The 18,416-nt window shown below is 43.4% G+C and overlaps 1 protein-coding gene across 3 annotated transcripts in view; it reads right to left on the bottom strand.

The window, feature by feature from the left end:
- The window catches only part of HOMER2 (homer scaffold protein 2), a 147,299-nt gene that overhangs the window by 18,738 nt on the left and 110,145 nt on the right, over positions 1-18,416 (bottom strand). For all 3 annotated transcript variants that reach the window (XM_017894871.1, XM_017894869.1, XM_017894870.1), the window contains exons 3-4: positions 13,619-13,750; positions 2,325-2,417 (exon numbers count right to left, since the gene is read on the bottom strand). In XM_017894871.1, coding sequence (XP_017750360.1) covers positions 2,325-2,417; positions 13,619-13,750 — 225 coding nt within the window. The remainder of the gene's footprint in view (positions 1-2,324; positions 2,418-13,618; positions 13,751-18,416) is intronic.

The raw sequence follows: 18,416 nt of genomic DNA on the forward strand, positions 1-18,416 counted from the left end.
CCGGGTTTACGCCATTCTCCTGCCTCAGCCTCCCGAGTAGCTGGGACTACAGGCGCCTGCCACCTCGCCCGGCTAGATTTTTGTATTTTTTTTAGTAGAGACGGGGTTTCACTGTGTTAGTCAGGATGGTCTCGATCTCCTGACCTCGTGATCCGCCCGTCTCGGCCTCCCAAAGTGCTGGGATTACAGGCTTGAGCCACCGCGCCCGGCCTCCTTTTTTTTTTTTAAATAGAGATGGGGTTTCACCATGTTGCCCAGGCTGGTCTCATGAGCTCAGGTCCACTGGCCTCAGCTTCCCAAAGCGCTGAGATTACAGGTGTGAGCTACTGTACCCAGCCTTAAAAAAATACATACAATAACCTCTATACCCGGGGAAATATCAGGAAGGGTAAATAAAGCTAAAGCTTAGAAACAAAAAGTCATTCCTAAATAATGCATATACATTAAATAACATCTTATTAGGTATACATGTATTTTTAAGATTTAAAATACTTATGCCTGTAGTCCCAGCTACCTGGGAGGTCAAGGCAGGAGGACTACTCGAGCCCAGGGGCTCGAGGCCAGACTGGGAAGCATAGCAAGACCCTGTCTCAAATAAATAAAACAAACTTTTGAGAGGGAGCAAATATTAAAACAAAATATAGAGAAATTCAGATATTAAACTCAAAGATATCACTGTACTATGTGGTATTCTGAAAAAGATAGTATATTAGAAACTTTCTAGATTATGGACCATTTCAGATGCTGAATTTCACAGATCCTCAGAGATTAATCAAGTAATTAGCATACAAAATTAACGATATCACTTAGATCTTAGATTATTTAGAAAGATTCAGGAAAGTTCCTGTCTACCTGCAATTGAATTCACATGCATTTCCATAGGTCCATGTGGGTATATTTTGTATGATGAGGCCAGAACAAGGTATTGGAAAGATAACTCAAGGTAGACATAGGTTCTGCCTTTGTGAAACATCCTGAGTCACCAAATCTCCTGTCCCAAGGGTCAGCCACAGCGCTAACAAACCCAGGGTCCCTCTCGGCATTCTCTTCCCTCCTCTGAGCACCAATATGTTGGGCGTACTCCCTCCTGGGGTTCAGCGATGCTGGAATTTCTCCCTTCCTGTCTTCTTTGCTGGCTCCCATTTCATAACTGGGCCTATTTCCTAGGGCTCCAGCATCTGCCCTCCTCTCTCCACTGCTTCTTTGTGCACCTGAGGCTGCAGCTACTGCCCCTGTGAGGCTGATGGTCAAGTCTAGAGCATCGATCTTGACTGCTCAAGATGCCCAGGCCTCCTGGTTCTCTTCCTGCACCCTGTCCTCATTTGCGACCCCCTCCCTGGGCTTTCCTGACCCAGCCATTCTCTCCTTCACAGTCCCCTGAACAATCTTTCTGCCCTCAGTCCCTCTGTGCCTGCCTTACCATCTGCAAGCAAGCTGACCCTCTCAGGTGATATTCAAATCAACAATCACAAAACACTTCCAGTGTCCACCAACTACCCAAGAATAATTAAACAAATAGCTAATAAATAATAAATTACCCATTAATGAAGAATTCTAGGTCTTCACAGTTTCTCCAAGCACATCCCCATGCCTCCCACAGCACGCCTCAGCTGCCACCAGGCAGACTCCCAGCTACCTTGCTAGTACATCACACTTACTCCTGCCCCTAAGTCTTCTCTCCCGACGTCTCCCTTTCCCTGGCTTTCTACATATAACCCTGTCACTAGGTCAAGACTTCCCCACCACCACATATACTAATCTAGACATCAGGAAAGCGGGTCTGGAGAACCTGGTGTGTTCATTTCAGGTTAAAATAGGTCCTTTTCAGTCAATCATCACACTTTAGACAGACTATTCAATTCCTGGTCAAGCCAGATCTCCTCTGTTAAGACAGAACTGTTGGAATACCATCTTACACCTGACCTCTGTTAAAACCGGAGATGAACACAAGGGCTATCTGACATCAAGTCTCTCTCTTGTGGGCACAAGGTACCCTACATAGAAACTCACCTCCTCCCAGCACAGCCAGGAGACATGCTATCTGGCCACTGGCATTTAAACACAATGACCACAGAATGTCTCTCCGGGGCCAGGATATACATTAACTCGAATCTCATCAACCATTTTCTGTCAGAAATACAGTACCACATCCTAAAAAATTCAAGAGTCTCATAAAAACATGTCACTGTGATCAGGCTAATCATTGAAAAAGCCTTCAAAATGACCTACTGTCAAAATTCCCTATTTCTGGCCAGAAGTGACAAGGAACACAGAGTCCCCATCACCAACCCCACTGAGATTTACTTCATGGACAAATGTCTTACTTGGGAATGATCACTTGAGGTCTCGATTTTCTCCTGCGTCTTGTCTTTGGCTATCTTGGCAGCTTCTTTCACCTCCTGGAATTTCTCTGCAAACTGAACATGAAGAATAGTTATTAAGGCTTTTATTAACCTCATTCATGGCTGGTATTCAGAACCCACCTTTATTTATTTTGCATCAATTTTAGGCCCATACATTCTGTATAAATCCAGAAGAATTTTATTTGCTATTCAATGAATATAAGGATGTATATTCCAGTAAACAGCCCTGGGCAAGGTCAGATCTGAACCAATATCTAAGCTACTGAACCTAGTTTGATGACGATGTATTAAAAACAAACTAATACAAAAATGGCAAATGAAATTTGGCTATACCACAAAAGAAATCCATGGAAAACTTCACAATCCATACTGAAAAGAGCCAAAACCTTTTAATGTCATTTTTCTCTAGATGAATACTAAGTATTTACATATGAAATGTCTTGATGCTTACAGTTTAAAGTACTTCAACAATAAAAGAGATGAAGATATGTGATAAAATGTTAACAACTGTTAAATCTAGGTCATGTGTATATGGGTGTTCATTATACTATGCCCTCTACTTTTCATTAATATCTTAATAGTTCCATAATAAAACAATTCTTCAAGTCCTGGGACAATCATATCACTCACTAGCTTATTGTCACTGACAAGGTGGCCAATTTTAATTAGCAAATTCATTGTTCGAACAGAGAACAGCCTGTGATAGTGCTGGTATGTATTACAAAGTAAGAGCCAAATATGGCTGCAGACAAAACAAAACTAGCAAGTCACAAGGCTACCAACAATTCTGCAGGTTTTATTGAGAACTCATTTATTTCTGAGCGCAGGCTATCCTCTGAGTATCTTCACAATGCCGACAACAGTGGTCTGCTTTAGGAAACCTTGCTAGACAATAGATGTAGGTGCACCCACACCCTATGGTAAGCAGAAAAAGTCAGTCTTTCTGTTCTGGCCTGTGTTGCAGGCCCTGTCAATAAAGCCACTGCTGGGGAGGCTTCCTATTTAACTATTGCATCGCTGGCAGAGGAAAATCACATTACCTGTTGCTTAAAACGTGAGGTCCAGCAGGGATGAACAAAGCCTCCCTCACCTTTTCTTTTTGGGGACCTCTTAAGGAAAAACATCATTATCACGAACTCCTTTGTGGCAGGGTCTACATCTTTCCTCTTTGCACCCTCCTCCCATACCTGGTAGAAAGCAGGGATGTACAAATAAGTTTGTTCAGTGAATGAACAAGTTCTAGGCTTGCACAGCCCTGCCCACTTTAGGAAAAAAAAAAAAAATCATGTAAAAGACTTGGTCCTGTCTTCAAAGGAGCTCCAAGTCTATCTAACAAAAAGATTTTGTTTACATTCAAACAGGTGAGAATTAAAGAGAAAATTTCAGACAATAAGCTTAAAATAGAATGAGGTAGGATAAGCCCTATGATATGGTTTGGTTGTGTCCCCAAGCTTTGGCAGGATTCCCATGCTGTGTGCAGTTTACACACTTGATGACCTGCGTCCCAGCTGCTCCAGCTGTGACTAGGAGGGGTCAATGGACAGCTTGGGCCATGGCTTCAAAGGTGCAAGCCCAAAGCCTTGACAGCTTCCACGTGGTGTTGGGCCTGTAGGTGCACGGAAGTCAAGAATTGAGGTTTGCTAACCTCTGCCTATTTCACAGGATGTATGGAAACGTCTGGATGTCCAGGCAGAAGTTTGCTGCAGGGGCGGGACTCTCATGGAGAACCTCTGCTAGGGCAGTGCAGAAGGGAAATGTGGGGTCAAAGCCACCCCCAGAGTCCCCACTGGGGCACTGCCTAGTGGAGCTGTGATAAGAGGGCCACTGTTCTCCAGACCCCAGAATGGTAGATCAACCAACAGTTTGCACCATGCGTCTGGATAAAGCCACAAACACTCAATGCCAGCCCATGAAAGCAGCCAGGAGAGAGGCTGTACCCTGCAAAGCCACAGGGGCAGAGCTGCCCAAGACTGTGGGAGTTCACCTCTTTCATCAGCATGACCTGGATGTGAGACATGGAGTCAAAGGAGACCATTTTGGAACTTTAAGATTTGACTGCCCTGATGGATTTTGGACTTGCATGGGGCTTGTAGCCCCTTTGTTTTGGTCAATTTCTCCCATTTGGAGCAGGTGTATTTACCCAATGCCTGTACCCCCATTGTACCTAGGAAGTAACTTGTTATTTATTTTACTGGCTCATAGGCAGAAGGGACTTGCCTTGTCTCAGATGAGACTGGACTGTGGACTTCTGAGTTAATGCTGAAATGAGTTAAGACGTTGGGGGACTGTTGGGAAGGCATGACTGGTTTTGAAATGTGATGACATGAGATTTGGGGGGGAATTGAAAGATATGGTTTGGCTCTGTGTCCCCGCCCAAATCTCATCTTGAATTGTAACTCCCACAATTCCCATATGTCATGGGAAGAACCTGGTGGGAGGTAATTGAATCATCAGGGCGGGTCTCTCCTGTGCTGTTCTTATGATAGTGAATAAGTCTCAGGAGATCTGATGGTTTTAAAAATGAGTTTCCCCACATAAGCTCTCTTCTCTCAACTCCTGCCATGTGAGATGTGCCTTTCACCTTCCGCCATGATGGTGAGGCCTTCCCAGCCACGTGGAACTGTAAATCCAATAAGTCTCTTTCTTTTGTAAATTGCCCAGTCTTGAGTATATCTTTATCAGCAGTGTGAAAATGGACTAATATATCCTATCAGATACATTTTAAATAAATAATCATTTTTAAAGGTGTGGTATTAGTAGATGCATGATGGAACAGAACAAACGGATGAGAAATGGGCCTCACCTTTTATATAAAAAATTAGCTTATGACTAAGGGGGAATCAGAGATTAATGAGGAAGATTATTCAACATATAATTGAGATAACTTTAGTAAACTGAGATAAATGAATTTAAATCCCACAAACCTGTAGCATGATAAATTACTGATGAGTTAAAGGGGCAAGAAAAAGAAAATAAAACTTCAAAAAATCAGGATGCTCTTGAAGAAAAAAAAATCTGGATGCAAACAGAACTGAGCATGTATCAAGCTTCTGCTTGAGAGGTGGGTGGATAATTTTCTAAACTTGGAAGAAATTTCTTAAAACCCACAAAAGTGACAGACTTCACTACATAACAATTTAAAGCTTTTGAATATAAAAGGAAAAAAAAAAAAACTAAACCAGAAGGAAAACAACAGCCTTGGGAAAATATCTATAGCTAGGTTAGTACAACAGAAAAAGGGCTATTTTCTTTAGTATGGCAAGAGTTTGTACAAATTGAAAAGTATGAAAAGCCCAATAGATAAATGGCAAAATCCAGGAATAAAAAATGCAATAACTACTTATAGAAAAGACTATTCAGCCTTGTTGGAAATGCAAATCAAAATAATGAGGTACCATTGTTTGCCTGTGAAATGAGCAAACCATGAAGACAATTAGATTCCCTGTGCTGGCAAGGTATTTCTGGTAGTGTTGTGTACTGGTGCAGCCCCACTGAGAAACTATTTGGAAATATGTCTCGTTAGTGAAAAAAAATCTGGATGCAAACAGAACTGAGCATGTATCAAGCTTCTGCTTGAGAGGTGGGTGGATAATTTTCTAAACTTGGAAGAAATTTCTTAAAAACCCACAAAAGTGACAGACTTCACTACATAACAATTTAAAGCTTTTGAATATAAAAGGAAAAAAAAAAACTAAACCAGAAGGGAAACAACAGCCTACTGACCCAGTGATACCGCTTCTGGGAAACGATTCTGCAAAAATAATCGGGAATATGGGGGAAAAATAGGCCCTCAATACCAAGATGTTAGTTCCAGCATTGTCTACAAATATGAACACTGGAAACAACCCAGTGGGTCCTAGGAGAATTACAGAGAGAAACTTCCTTTCAAAGCCTCCAACTAGCAGAAGCGCCAGTCATGAGAGCCACCTAGTAATTGTCCTTTGGTGAAAAATCGCCTCCCTCCAAGTCTTGCATTTTCTAATATTTCCCCTTATTCTTAAAAAAAAAAAAAAAGCTTGTAAATTTGGAAAATACAACTTAGAAAAAATTTTTTTTTCATATGATTGTTGGCTGCATGTATGTCTTCTTTTGAAAAGTGTCTGTTCATGTCCTTTGCCCACTTTTTAATGTGTTTTGTTTTGTTTTGTTGTTGTTGTTGTTGTAAATTTAAGTTCCTTATAGATGCTGGATATTAGACCTTTGCCAGATGCATAGTTTGCAAAAATGTTCTCCCATTCTGTAGGTTGTCTGTTTATTCTGTTGATAGTCTCTTCTGCTGTACAGAATCTCTTTAGGTTAATTAGATCCCGTTTGTCACTTGTAAGTAGGAGCTAAATGATGAGAACACATGGACATATAGAGAGGAACAACACACACAGAGGCCTATTGGAGGGTGGAGGGTGGAAGGAGGAAGATGATCTGGAAAAATACATATTTTTTAACTTTTAAGTTACATAAGTTACAATATATAACTTATTTATATATCATATGATTACACTCATATAGTAGGTACTAACTACTATGTGATATATAGATAGTATACTAGCTTTTTGTTTTTTTTTTTTTTTTTTTTTCTTCCTTTTCGAGACTGAATCTTGCTCTATCGCCCAGGCTGGAGTGCAGTGGCACAATCTCGGCTAACTGCAACCTCCACCTCCCGGGCTCAGGTGATTCTCCTGCCTCAGCCTCCTACTGAGTAGCTGAGATTACAGGCATGCCCCACCATGCCTGGCTGATTTTGTATTTTTAGTAGAGACAGGGCTTCACCATGTTGGCCAGGCTAGTCTCAACTCCTGACCTCAGGTGATTCGCCTGTCTTGGCCTCCCAAAGTGCTGGGATTACAGGCATGAGCCACTGTGCCCAGCTATATATATATATATATATTTAGACCTACGGTCCCATTGAGGTAGGAGGCAGGACTTAACTCTGGACCAGACTAAAGACTGGCTAATGCGCTCACCAGAGCCATGACAGTTTACCCATTCCCTGGCAATGACCTAGAAGTTACCACCCTTTTTTTGGAAATGTTTGAATAACCTGCCCCTTAATTTGCAAGTAATTAAAAGTAGGTAAAAATGTGACCACAGAACTGCCCCATAGCTGCTAGTCTCGACACACTGCCTACAGGGTAGCCCTGCTCTGCAGGAGCAGCCACAGAGCTGTAACATTGCCACCTCAATAAAACTATTTTCTTCTACCACCAACTCACCCCTCAGTTCCCTCCTGGGCAAAGCCAAGAACCTTCCCAGGTGGAGCCCCAGTTTATGAGCTCCCCTGGCCTGTAACACCATCATCCAAGATAAGAACCACATAACCTTCTGATATATTTGTCTGTATATATGCATTCATTACCTACATTTCTTTTAAAACAGATTATATATCTCATTTTATGGCCTCTTTTGAAACAAACAATACGATAATAATACTTCCATGCAATTATATGATCTTCTACTACACCTTTTCTTTTTTGAGACAGAGTCTCACTCTGTCGCCCAGGCTGGAGTGCAGTGGCATGATCTTGTTCACTGCAACTTCTGCCTCCCGGGTTCAAGTGATCCTGTTGCAGCCTCCTGAGTAACTGGGATTACAGGTGCCTGCCACCCACACCTGGCTAATTTTTGTATTTTTAGTGGAGACAGGGTTTCACAATGTTGGCCAGGCTGGTCTCGAACTATTGACCTCAGGTGATCCACCTGCCTCGGTCTCCCAAAGTGCTAGGATTACAGGCGTGAGCCACCACACCCAGCCTCTACTACACATCTTGATCGCTACATATTATCCTGAAGGATACACCGCAGTTTAACTAATTTCCTACTACTGGATGTTAGGGCTTTTTTTTCTGTTATAAATGAGGTTGCAATCTTTGTAGTGAAATCTTTATACCCAGTTACAATTGTTTCCTTAGAATAAATTCTTGTCAATGAAATCCATGGATCAAAGGATACTGAAACCACAAAGGTTTCCAAAATGTATTGCCAAATTCTCACATCTTCATTAAGGTCATTTTTTGGTACTTATTAAAATTGTGGTAATAATTTTAAACAAAATCATTATCATGATAGAAAATGAGACCATTACTGTTTGATTTCATTTGTGGCTTTTTTGGCCTTAGCCATTGAACACCTGCGGCAAACACTACTGTTTGCTTATTTAAAATCTGTTTCTTTTCCCTTAGCTTAAAAGAATCTCAAGTTTTTCTGGAGCAGGAAATTTCCTAGGTGCTAGAGAATGAAAGCTAGTTTAAGCCAATCATGGAAACCCGTTTCCCTGGTTTTTGGTGGGGTAGGGGAATGGGCCAGGGATCCAGTATTGACAATGGGGCCCAAGAAATCTGCCAGGGGGGTTGCTGTGGTACCAGCCTCTTCCTCCTCCCTCTCGCCAAGAATGCAGGTGTGACGGGTAGAGCTTGAAAAGTCATCTTATCACCATAAAGGAAAGGCCAATAAAAGAAAAAAGAAACAAATGAAACCCATGCAGATCCGTCAGACCCAACATCATGGAGCCACTGTACCAGCAACCATCTGCCTCAGGACTTCTCCTTCACATGAGAAGAAATTACCCCATGTATTTAAGCACTGTGATTAGGTTACCTGTTACTCGCAGCCAAAAGCATTCTACCTAAAACATGTCAAAATAATTATTAATATCCTCCTTTTTAAAAATTAGCTGTGAAATCAGGACCCAGAAAGGAAGGAGATAAAACAATGTTCTTACAATGACACTGAGTAAATAAAGTGACTATACAGGGACAAATTTGAATTACAGATGAAATCACTGAAATGGGTCAAAAGTAAATGCCATGCATGTATCAGGGTTTGGCCAGATGAACCACAGTGCACTGGCAACACCATCCTGGGTCGCTCCCCGTTAAGGGCAGAATGTGTTTCCTTCTGTCTGTAACGAATAAGATGGAACCAAATTTAGAACAGTGACAACTCGAGGTCAAATGTCACAAAGAATCTAAACTTTAACCTCTGGCTCATTCTTATATTTGTTCCTCCTTCTGTCTCCTTTCATAAGCTCTTCCTTTTATCAGAATATGCAAGTCCCTTTTCAATTTCCTTCAGTAGGCTGGGGTTTTATATCCTCTCCAGTGGATGGACAGACGAGTCCCAGTTTACTTCTGAGAAAACACAGCTTCTACTATTTTTGGACAGCCTATCTAAAGAGCAGAAAATTGCCCTGTAATAATACTTTTTGGACTGTGGTTGGGAAATAGTCCTTATAATGGAGCAGTTAAGACCAAGGCATCTATTTTCTTTCTGGGGGGTAGAGAGGGAACTATATATAAAGTGTTCTTAGATGAAAATGTCCACACTGGTGTTCCTTTCTCTAGCCTAGTTATAGTGCTTGATTACCATTCCCCTACAGGGCTGTGGGTGGTTGCTCTGGGAAGTCGGGAATACTCAGCCTGGCTGTCCCCTCAGCACACACCTTGGGAGCCCTCAAGGCCAAGTTCCTCTGTGCTAGCTAACTGTCACTTGTTGAGATGGCCAGACTCACTTCATAATTTATCAGTGTGTGGTTAATCGTTTCCTTCAGAGAGCAGGGGAAGAAGTTGAGTTGAAACGTTTGGACAAAGGGGTTATCTGAAGGCTTCCTTGACAAGTCTTTGTGATGATGGAGGTTGTGGGCACAGAGCAGAACTCCAGCACTGCACCAGAGGCTGAGTGGCTTGGGAGGACAATGCACTCCTCCTTAATGATAGGACATTTTCTTCTGTCTGGGAAAAATTAGGGGTGGCCATCCTTGGAAGCCAGCACAGCTCAAGGTCTCTTCAGTTCACAGAGGCACAGAGCATTTAACTTGGACAATGTGTTCTGGTTTTCATTTGGAGTTCTGTCTGCTGTCGATTCTTTTCATAGAAACCTTCCCCCTTTCTACCTAGCTGCTTGGGTTCCTTTAAAGATTGAAGAAATTGTTTCAGGCAGCTGTAAGTGATTCTCTCAAACCGTCCTTGGCTTCAGGGAAGAACTCCCAGCCCTGGGAGGGATCAGGAGCATATGACCAGGACGGGCCTCCCAGGGACCACGTCTCGGACAGAAGCTCCCAAGCCTAGTTGTCTGGATATGAGGCAGTTGTGGGAAGGGGCCACTTGGCTGAGGGGGAGGGGGTTCCCAACACACCCTTCCTCACCAAGCACCACTTCAGGAGGGAAAGCACACACCCTCACTCCCCCCTCAGACAAAGGTTCCAGCTAATTATTCTTTCAACAAGTCACCATCACATTTGCTTCTGCTTTAAACAAATTCTCTCTGCTCCTCACGGCACCTGTTCCTGTTCACCTTCCCCGTTTCAGAAAACAGCCTCACTACCCACCATCCCTCATCACCCCAGAATCTCTTCTTCCTCTTCCATTCACCCAGTTTTACCAATATTTGTGCCTCGGTCTTTTTTAAATTTCTCCAACTCTTAACCCTTCATCAGCTCTACCCTGGACTAAAACAATCTAATCTGACTTGCTGCCAGAAAAAATTCTACCTAAAATGCAAATCTGATCATTTTCCTTCTGGACTTAAAACCCTTCTCAGGCCATAGGACAAAGTCCAGAGCTCTGGCATCACCAATAAAGCGTTCCAAGACTGGACCTTAGCAGCCTTACCCACCCTGAAAATCCTGGACACTCCATCAACAGTAAACTCTCCACAGCTTCCCTCACACACCTCAGCGCCACGACTTCCCTCCAGCTATCTTGTTGGCGGGCAGACGATGGAAAAGGGAAATCCTCCCTGTGGGCAAACCCTGGAACATCTCATGGTGCCACACACACAGCAGAGGTGGCCTGGATTTGACAGCTCGGCGGGAATGGTTAAGGGCCTAGCTGCATGAGGAGGAATCGGGAAGAAACAAGGTGACAAAGAGGTTTGAGAAACAGCAATATCAATGGGTCCAAATGGAACCAGAGCCAGAAAATACTCATATTCCACATGCATGCTCTTCAGAGACCTTTACAGCAAAAGAGAATATTTCAAACTAGGCGGCAGGAAGGGCTGTTCTATGGATACCCAATCATTCACTTTCTCCAGGCAGCCTGGTACTTCCTCAAAAGACTTAAGGACACACTGGCCATGGTGCCAGGGGAAAGGGCACCAAATGGCCTTGAAAACACATACTCCTGCTCTCCATGGCCACCCTGACTCCTGGGCCTGCTGAGTGTCCTACTGCCAACATAGTGACCCACGCCAAGCATCACACCTCTAGGTACCAGGCAGCTTCCTGCTGAAGGCTGATTCCACTGGGCCCCTTCTTCCAGGGGAAGAGTGATTTATCACCAGAATAGACACTGTGGACTGCCATGCCTCTGCCAGCCATACCAGCCAAAGATTTACCCAATACTTTCTATCCCACATGACACTGCTTCAAACCAAGTGAGGCTGCAGAGACCTCACTTCTCTGCACATGAAGGTAAGCAAGAGTCTAGTTGCCATAGGATTCTCAGCTCCTCCCAGGTACCTTATCAGCCAGAAGTGGCAGGCCTTGCAGAACTGTGCTGCACTCATGCCTGCTGAACATCCTGGGCTTGTGTGCTGTAATCCTGGAACTGAGGGATTGTGGACGGAGAGGATTTCTCCCATAACTATCTGCAATGACCTGCCCTTGAGATTTTTGCCTTTTGCCCATGTTTCCAGGCCCTGGTGATCTGGAGGTTTTACCACCCAGGAAAGAATGCTTCTGTGAGAGGGTGGCACAAGGGTGGATGCTCAGAGTGCCACCAGGCCATTTTGGGCTTCTCAGGCTTCTAACGAAACAGAGTCCTCATGGAAGTACCTTGGGATGCAGAGGAGGAGTCTGTGGGGTATCCCCACTGGGGAGCTCATTTGTGACTGGGTATCTGATGGCTGGATCTGTGCGCTAGGGACCTCCTTGGAAGTGTGTGTGTGTGCACACATATGTGAGTATACACATACATGCACACACACTGGACAAAGGAAGGGGACAAGTTAGCAGGCTCCTGCTGTGGGGGGCTTCCTGACTCACCCTAATTTCCCACTCTTTGAAAACTGTCTTCAAGACACACAAGTAACCCAAGCAGCCAAATGTGTTCTAGGCAACTCTGTCAATTCCCCAAGAATCTGGAAATTTGTGAAGCCCTGGAACAAGGGCCACATCTCTGTATCCTCAGTGCCGAGCATGGTGTCGGCAGAGCAGAGGCTGGGTCAGCACTTGTCCAGTCGGTTAGATGTTCACAGCAAGGGTCTAGAGAAAAACAACTCCTAGAGCCAAGCTGCTGGAAGCAAGTCTGGCTCTGGCCCTTTCCTGGATTTGCAACTCTCCTCTGCACTCCTTGAGAGACTCCAACATTCTTCCAATAAATTTCTTTGATTTGTAAACTAGTCAGTCTTACCTTAAACCAAAATATTCTCAATACTTACAAAGGACTCTTCTACCACCCTAAAAGGAAATGTAGTCTCTAAAACAGGCTCTCAGCCCCTTTAAACTGCTGAGTGAGGCCTCTTAGAGGCGATCAGTTTATTCCCTCAGTTCTTGGGGTTCTCCAAGGCTGTGGTCAGCCATGATCTGCTCCTCAACACCTTTCTAACCATCCAAGGAGTATGTCCCAGGCCCCTTGGAGAAGTGACTTGGAGCTATGAATCCTCTCCCTAGAAAAAAAAGCAACATACACACACCACTGTGTAGCATTTTAAGGGACATGGGGAGTCCAGGCTAAGAGCTTCCATTATGCATCACCTTACTCTCCAAGGGCTCCAACCACAGCGTCACTGACATTGACAGCTGTCAGAGACAAAGTGTGCCTTACTTCAAAAGGGGTAACATGCTTATTTCATCAAGATGCATTCTTGGCAGCAGGAACACAGTCTCTTCCTTGGAAGTCCTATAGTAACAACCCTCCAATAACTGTGACCTCACACAGGAAGGTCATCTAATCCTCAGAGTCCTGAAAACCTAATGGATCTGGTTTTGGCACACAAGCCAGTGCTCAGTCTGTATGCTGATACCGCCGGGCACAGGGAGCAGTGGCTGACACCTGGAGGGGAGGATGGACTGGCCACACTGCAACTTCAGGCCCCAAAGCAGCATTTGTTAGATACGAATTTCCCTTCCCCAGATGACTTCAATGAACCTGGTATTTCAAAAGGGCCCCTGTTTTGGTAGCCCCGTGATGCCAGAAGGAGTGAAACCAAAGACCAGAAAGGAATCCTGCTCACCAAGGGCACATCCCTCGGTGGGCAATCACTGAATGAGAATGGCATCTGATGCGGGACTTACTGTACTGTGGATAGGACCATGTTACCTTTGTCAGCTGCTGTTCAGAGGAAAACCCCAAACCAAACACCGTGTTGGCTCTGCTGTCGGCCCACTGCCCAAACTTCTGTGACGTTTTGGTGAAGGTCATATTCGGTGTGATTGTGCTGTTTATGATCACCTGAAGAAAAACAGCCCAAAGGGTGAAAATTTAAATGTTGAATGAGACAAAGTCATTCCTTAGAAAGTCTTCTGTTGGCAAAGCCAGTGCTTCAAGTCTGCATCCCCTGCCCTGTTAAATATGGTCCCAAGTTCTCCTGGCACAACCTATGCTGAGTCAGATACACAACCATGAAAAGGGGCAACTTCAGAGACTTAACAGTCAGTCTAAAATAAGATCCTACATGTTATCCATGGGAGAAAGTCTCTCCTAAGCAAATAATAGTTTCCCAAACTGCTATTTATTTACCCAAAGCTGCCATGCATCAGAGTGCCCTTAATGGCTAGCTATGTCCCACATTCTCTGAAGAACAGCACTATGTCGCTTTATGAGTCACCTGGAGCCCCAGTGTCCAACTCAAACAATCGAAAATCTCTATAAGCAATTGAGGCCTGCTGCTTCCCAACAGGCAGGAGCAGGTACAGTCCAATTAGGATAATTTGTAGAGGGTTAATTGACAAAGAAACTAATTATACAGGTGTGAGTGGGATACAGGGAAACTGTAAGGATGGTGCAGCAGCCTGGTGCTAGCTGTCACCACTCCTTGGCCTAAAAGAATAAGGGGATGGAGTGGCTATAGACCCTGGAAGGGGGAGGGGTCATGTAGAGCAAGCTACCTTGAAAAGAGAGGTTACCTTCTGTTGGGGGACACAGTCAGCACATGGTTACCTCACAGGAGTGGGAAACTGGGGGAGCAAACACTCTCGCCTCTCCCTTTGATCTCCAGTTGCCATTGGACAAACCCAGCTAGAAGCTAGAGGGCGTAGGAGCCCACTGATGTCTGCAAGTTAGCCCCTCAGGGACCAGAGCAGTGTCAAGAAGGGTAGAGGATGAATCTGAGGTGGAAGGGTAAAAAAATAATATCTAGCACATGGTACATTTATTCATTCAAACATTTATTGAACATTTACTATACACCAGACACTCTGCCAATCAAAGATACAAAGATGAATGAGTCAAGGTTCCTGGTCTTTCAATGACAAGTAGTCAGGAAGAGGGCAGAGACATCAAACAACTGATAAGGGTTATAAAATATCAACAATGGCTTACTTAAGTAGAAATCATTGGAAGCCCTAAGACTCTAAGAAACACTCAGGAAAAATACTCTTGGAAATAAAGGATTACTAGGTGTCTACATAAGGGCAGGGTGGCAGTAACCACTGGCTGCTTCCTCATCAGATGATCTGAGCAGAGAATAAGAGGAATATAAGTAAATACTCTAAAGAGTGAACCTACCAGCAATTTTACTTACTAAGGTTGTTTATTCTCAATGGTCAACTCAGAACACTTTCCTTGTAACTGATAAAACAGAGAAGAGAAAAAAGTTTGAATGGCATAGCCCTTGCTTTCCATGGTAGGAACCTGAGTCTACTATTTTGCTAAAGGACAGACCTTCCAGATACAAACCCTTGCCTTAACTAAAGGGATCTAGACACTAAGTGACAGCTGTCACTAGTAGTAGAAGTATCATTGCTATTGCTATATCTACGTTTATCTATCTATTAGACTATTGAGTTTGCTGATAAGCCACTGGCTCAAGAGAAAACCTTGGCTTAGGTGGTAAAATAATTTTTAGAATACTAACAACAGCAATTATTATTTGTTGAACACTTATTGAGTGCCTGATTTACATCAGTTTCACTTAAACCTTACAACAAGCCTATGCATATGACTATTCCTTCATTTCACAGAAGTAACTGAGATTTGGGAAAGTTTTTTTTTGTTTGTTTGACTTTTTTGAGATGGTTTTGCTCTGTCGCCCAGGCTGGAGTGCAATGGCATGATCAAGGATCACTGCAACCTCTGCCTCCTAAATTCAAGCGATTCTCCTGCCTCAGCCTCCTGAGTAGCTGGTATTACAGGCACCCGCCACCACGCCCAGCTAATTTTTGTATTTTTAGTAGAGGAGGGGCTTCATCATGTTGGCCAGGCTGTTCTCAAAACTCCTGACCTTAGCTGATCCGCCCACCTCGGCCTCCCAAAGTGCTGAGATTACAGGCATGAGCCACCGCACCCAGCCGAGATTTGGGAAAGGTTAAACTAATTTGCTTAAGGTAACACATTAAAGCTGGCCAGCAGGAGACTCTAGAGATAAAAACCCAGTTGTCTGACTCCAAAACTTGTCCAATAAACTTCTATATCATGTTGCTTCTCATTTTATACACAATGAAGGTAACAAACATTACTGCCTCTCTTATTTTCCCCATCTATGAAGTACTGATGTCCATGTGCTATGGTCCAGGTGACTTTTTCTTTCCTTATAATAACCCTTCCATAATGCCAGTGGCCATGTGAGTTAGGATATTTTACCAAATGTTTTCCATTTGGAAAACTGAATGCAACGTGAGAAGTCAAGAGATCTGCCTGCTGTCACTGGACACTATCAAGAGATGGGGGCAGGGGAGCAGGGTGTGGAAAATGCAGATCTAAACTACTGGCAAGTGTAGGGCAAAGTTATGGGACCTTGGAGGGTGGTGGGATTCTGGCTCAGCCCCAAGCAGGGCAGATATAGTGGAACCAAGGCAGACCTAAGGAAGGTGTGTGGCTGGGAGTTGGATCAGAATGGATCACATGACTCCCGAAAGCCAACTCTGGTCATCTCTCAATTACCAGAATCCTGGGAGGACAAAGCAATGACTACATCCATTCAGAAACTGGATTCATTTTAAATCTTGCTGCTACCTCATTGCAGGCCTATGCCCCTAGGTCAGTCACCACACCCCAAGTCCCCTTGAAAAGCAGTGGGAAGAGGCTGGCCAAAGTACAGGACATGGCTCTTAAGCTCACCCAAACAGGCTGTCCCAGAGGCAGTCAAGCTGGAATAACAATGGTGATACCCCCTGCTATTTCTTTAAAACTTAGTTTCTAGGGCACTTTTTCACAGTCTTTAATCCCCATTTTTTTTAGATGGTGAAACTGAGGCTGAACAAGGTCAAGTGATTTGTTCAAGGTTATAAAACGAGTAAGTGGCTAAAAAGAATATAATGTATGTCTTACTTACAAAGCAACAATGGACTGATTTCAAGAGCTAAGTCTATTTATGATGGCTGGAGGTTCATTCAGCTTCTTAAATCTGTAGACTCATCAGTTTTTAGAAAATTCTCATTCTCTCCATGAATATTGCTTCTGCTCTATTCTCTCTCCTTGCTTCTACTTTGGGACTCCAATTACAGACCTGCTAGGCTTTTTGAGTGTGTCCAACATTTCTCTTTGAGATAGGGTCTTGCTCTGTTGCCCAGGATAGAGTGAAGTGGCACAAACATGGCTCACTGCAGCCTCAACCTCCTGGGCTAAAGTGATCCCCCTGTCTCAACCTTCCAAGTAGCTGGGATTACAGGTGTGCAACACCATGCCCGGCTAATTTTTGTAATTTTTGTACAGATGGAGTTTTGCCATGTTGCCCTGGCTGTTCTCGAACTCCTGGGCTCGACCAATCCATCTGCCTCAGCCTTCCGAAATGCTGGGATTATAGACAGGAGCCACCATGCTGGCCATGCCCAATATTTTTTACACTCATCAATTATTTTTTCGCTGATTCTTGGTTCTCTCTGATTCTATTTGGGTATTTTCTATTAATCTGCTTTCCAGGTCACTAATCCTGGTCACTGATGTATCCAATCTGCTGTTAAATCTATCCATTGTTATCTTAACTTCAGATATTATTTTTTAGTTCTAGAATGTCCATTTGGTTCTTTCAAAAAAAAATTCTAAGTCTCTGGGAATATTCTCCTTCATCTATTTTGTCCACATTCCCTCTGTTTCCTTGAATATATTAATCATAGTTTGCAGGCTCATGCCTGTAATCCCAGCACTTTGGGAGGCAAAGGCAGGTGAATTGCTTGAGCCCAGGAGTTCGACACCAGCCTGGACAACATAGCAAAACCCCATCTCAACTAAAAATACAAAAATTAGCAGGGCATGGTGGTGTGCACCTATAGTCCCAGTTACTCAGGGGGCTGAGGCAGGAGGATCACCTGGGGCTTGGGAGGTCAAGGCTGCAGTGAGCCGGGATCACGTCACTGTACTCCAGCCTGGGTGACAAAAGTGAGACGCTACCTCAAAAAAGAAAGAAAAGAAAAGAAAGAGAATGAAAGAAAATAAAAAATCATAGTTTGCAATAGCATTATGTCTTTAAAAACAAAATCATGTGCATACCTTAATTTTAAAATATTTTGTTGCTAAAAAATGCTAAGGATCATCTGAACCTTCAGCAAGTTATAATCTTTTTGCTGATGGAGGGACTTGTGTCGATCCTGATGGTTGCTGACTTATCAGAGTGGTGGCTGCTGAAGGGTGGAGTCATTGTGTCAATTTCTTTAAATAAGACAATAATATTTGCTGCATTGGTTAATTTTTCCTTTCACAAAAGATTTCTCTGTAGCATGCAATGCTGCTTGACAGCATTTTATCTGCAGTAGAACTTGCAAAGACAATATCCACTACCAACAGAATGGATAAACACACTGTAGTATTTCCATATAAAGAAATACTAATCCAGCAGGAAAATTAACCAAGGCTAACCAAATTGATCAGCATGGATGAATCACAAAAATTTAACAGTAAGTAAAAAAAAAAAAAAAAAAAAAAAAAAAAAAAAAAAAAAAAAAAAAAAAAAAAATTTTGGGTC

The sequence above is a fragment of the Rhinopithecus bieti genome, unplaced genomic scaffold (genome assembly GCF_001698545.2).
Source record: "Rhinopithecus bieti isolate Rb0 unplaced genomic scaffold, ASM169854v2 scaffold_26298, whole genome shotgun sequence".
NCBI classification, from domain to species: Eukaryota; Metazoa; Chordata; class Mammalia; order Primates; family Cercopithecidae; genus Rhinopithecus; species Rhinopithecus bieti.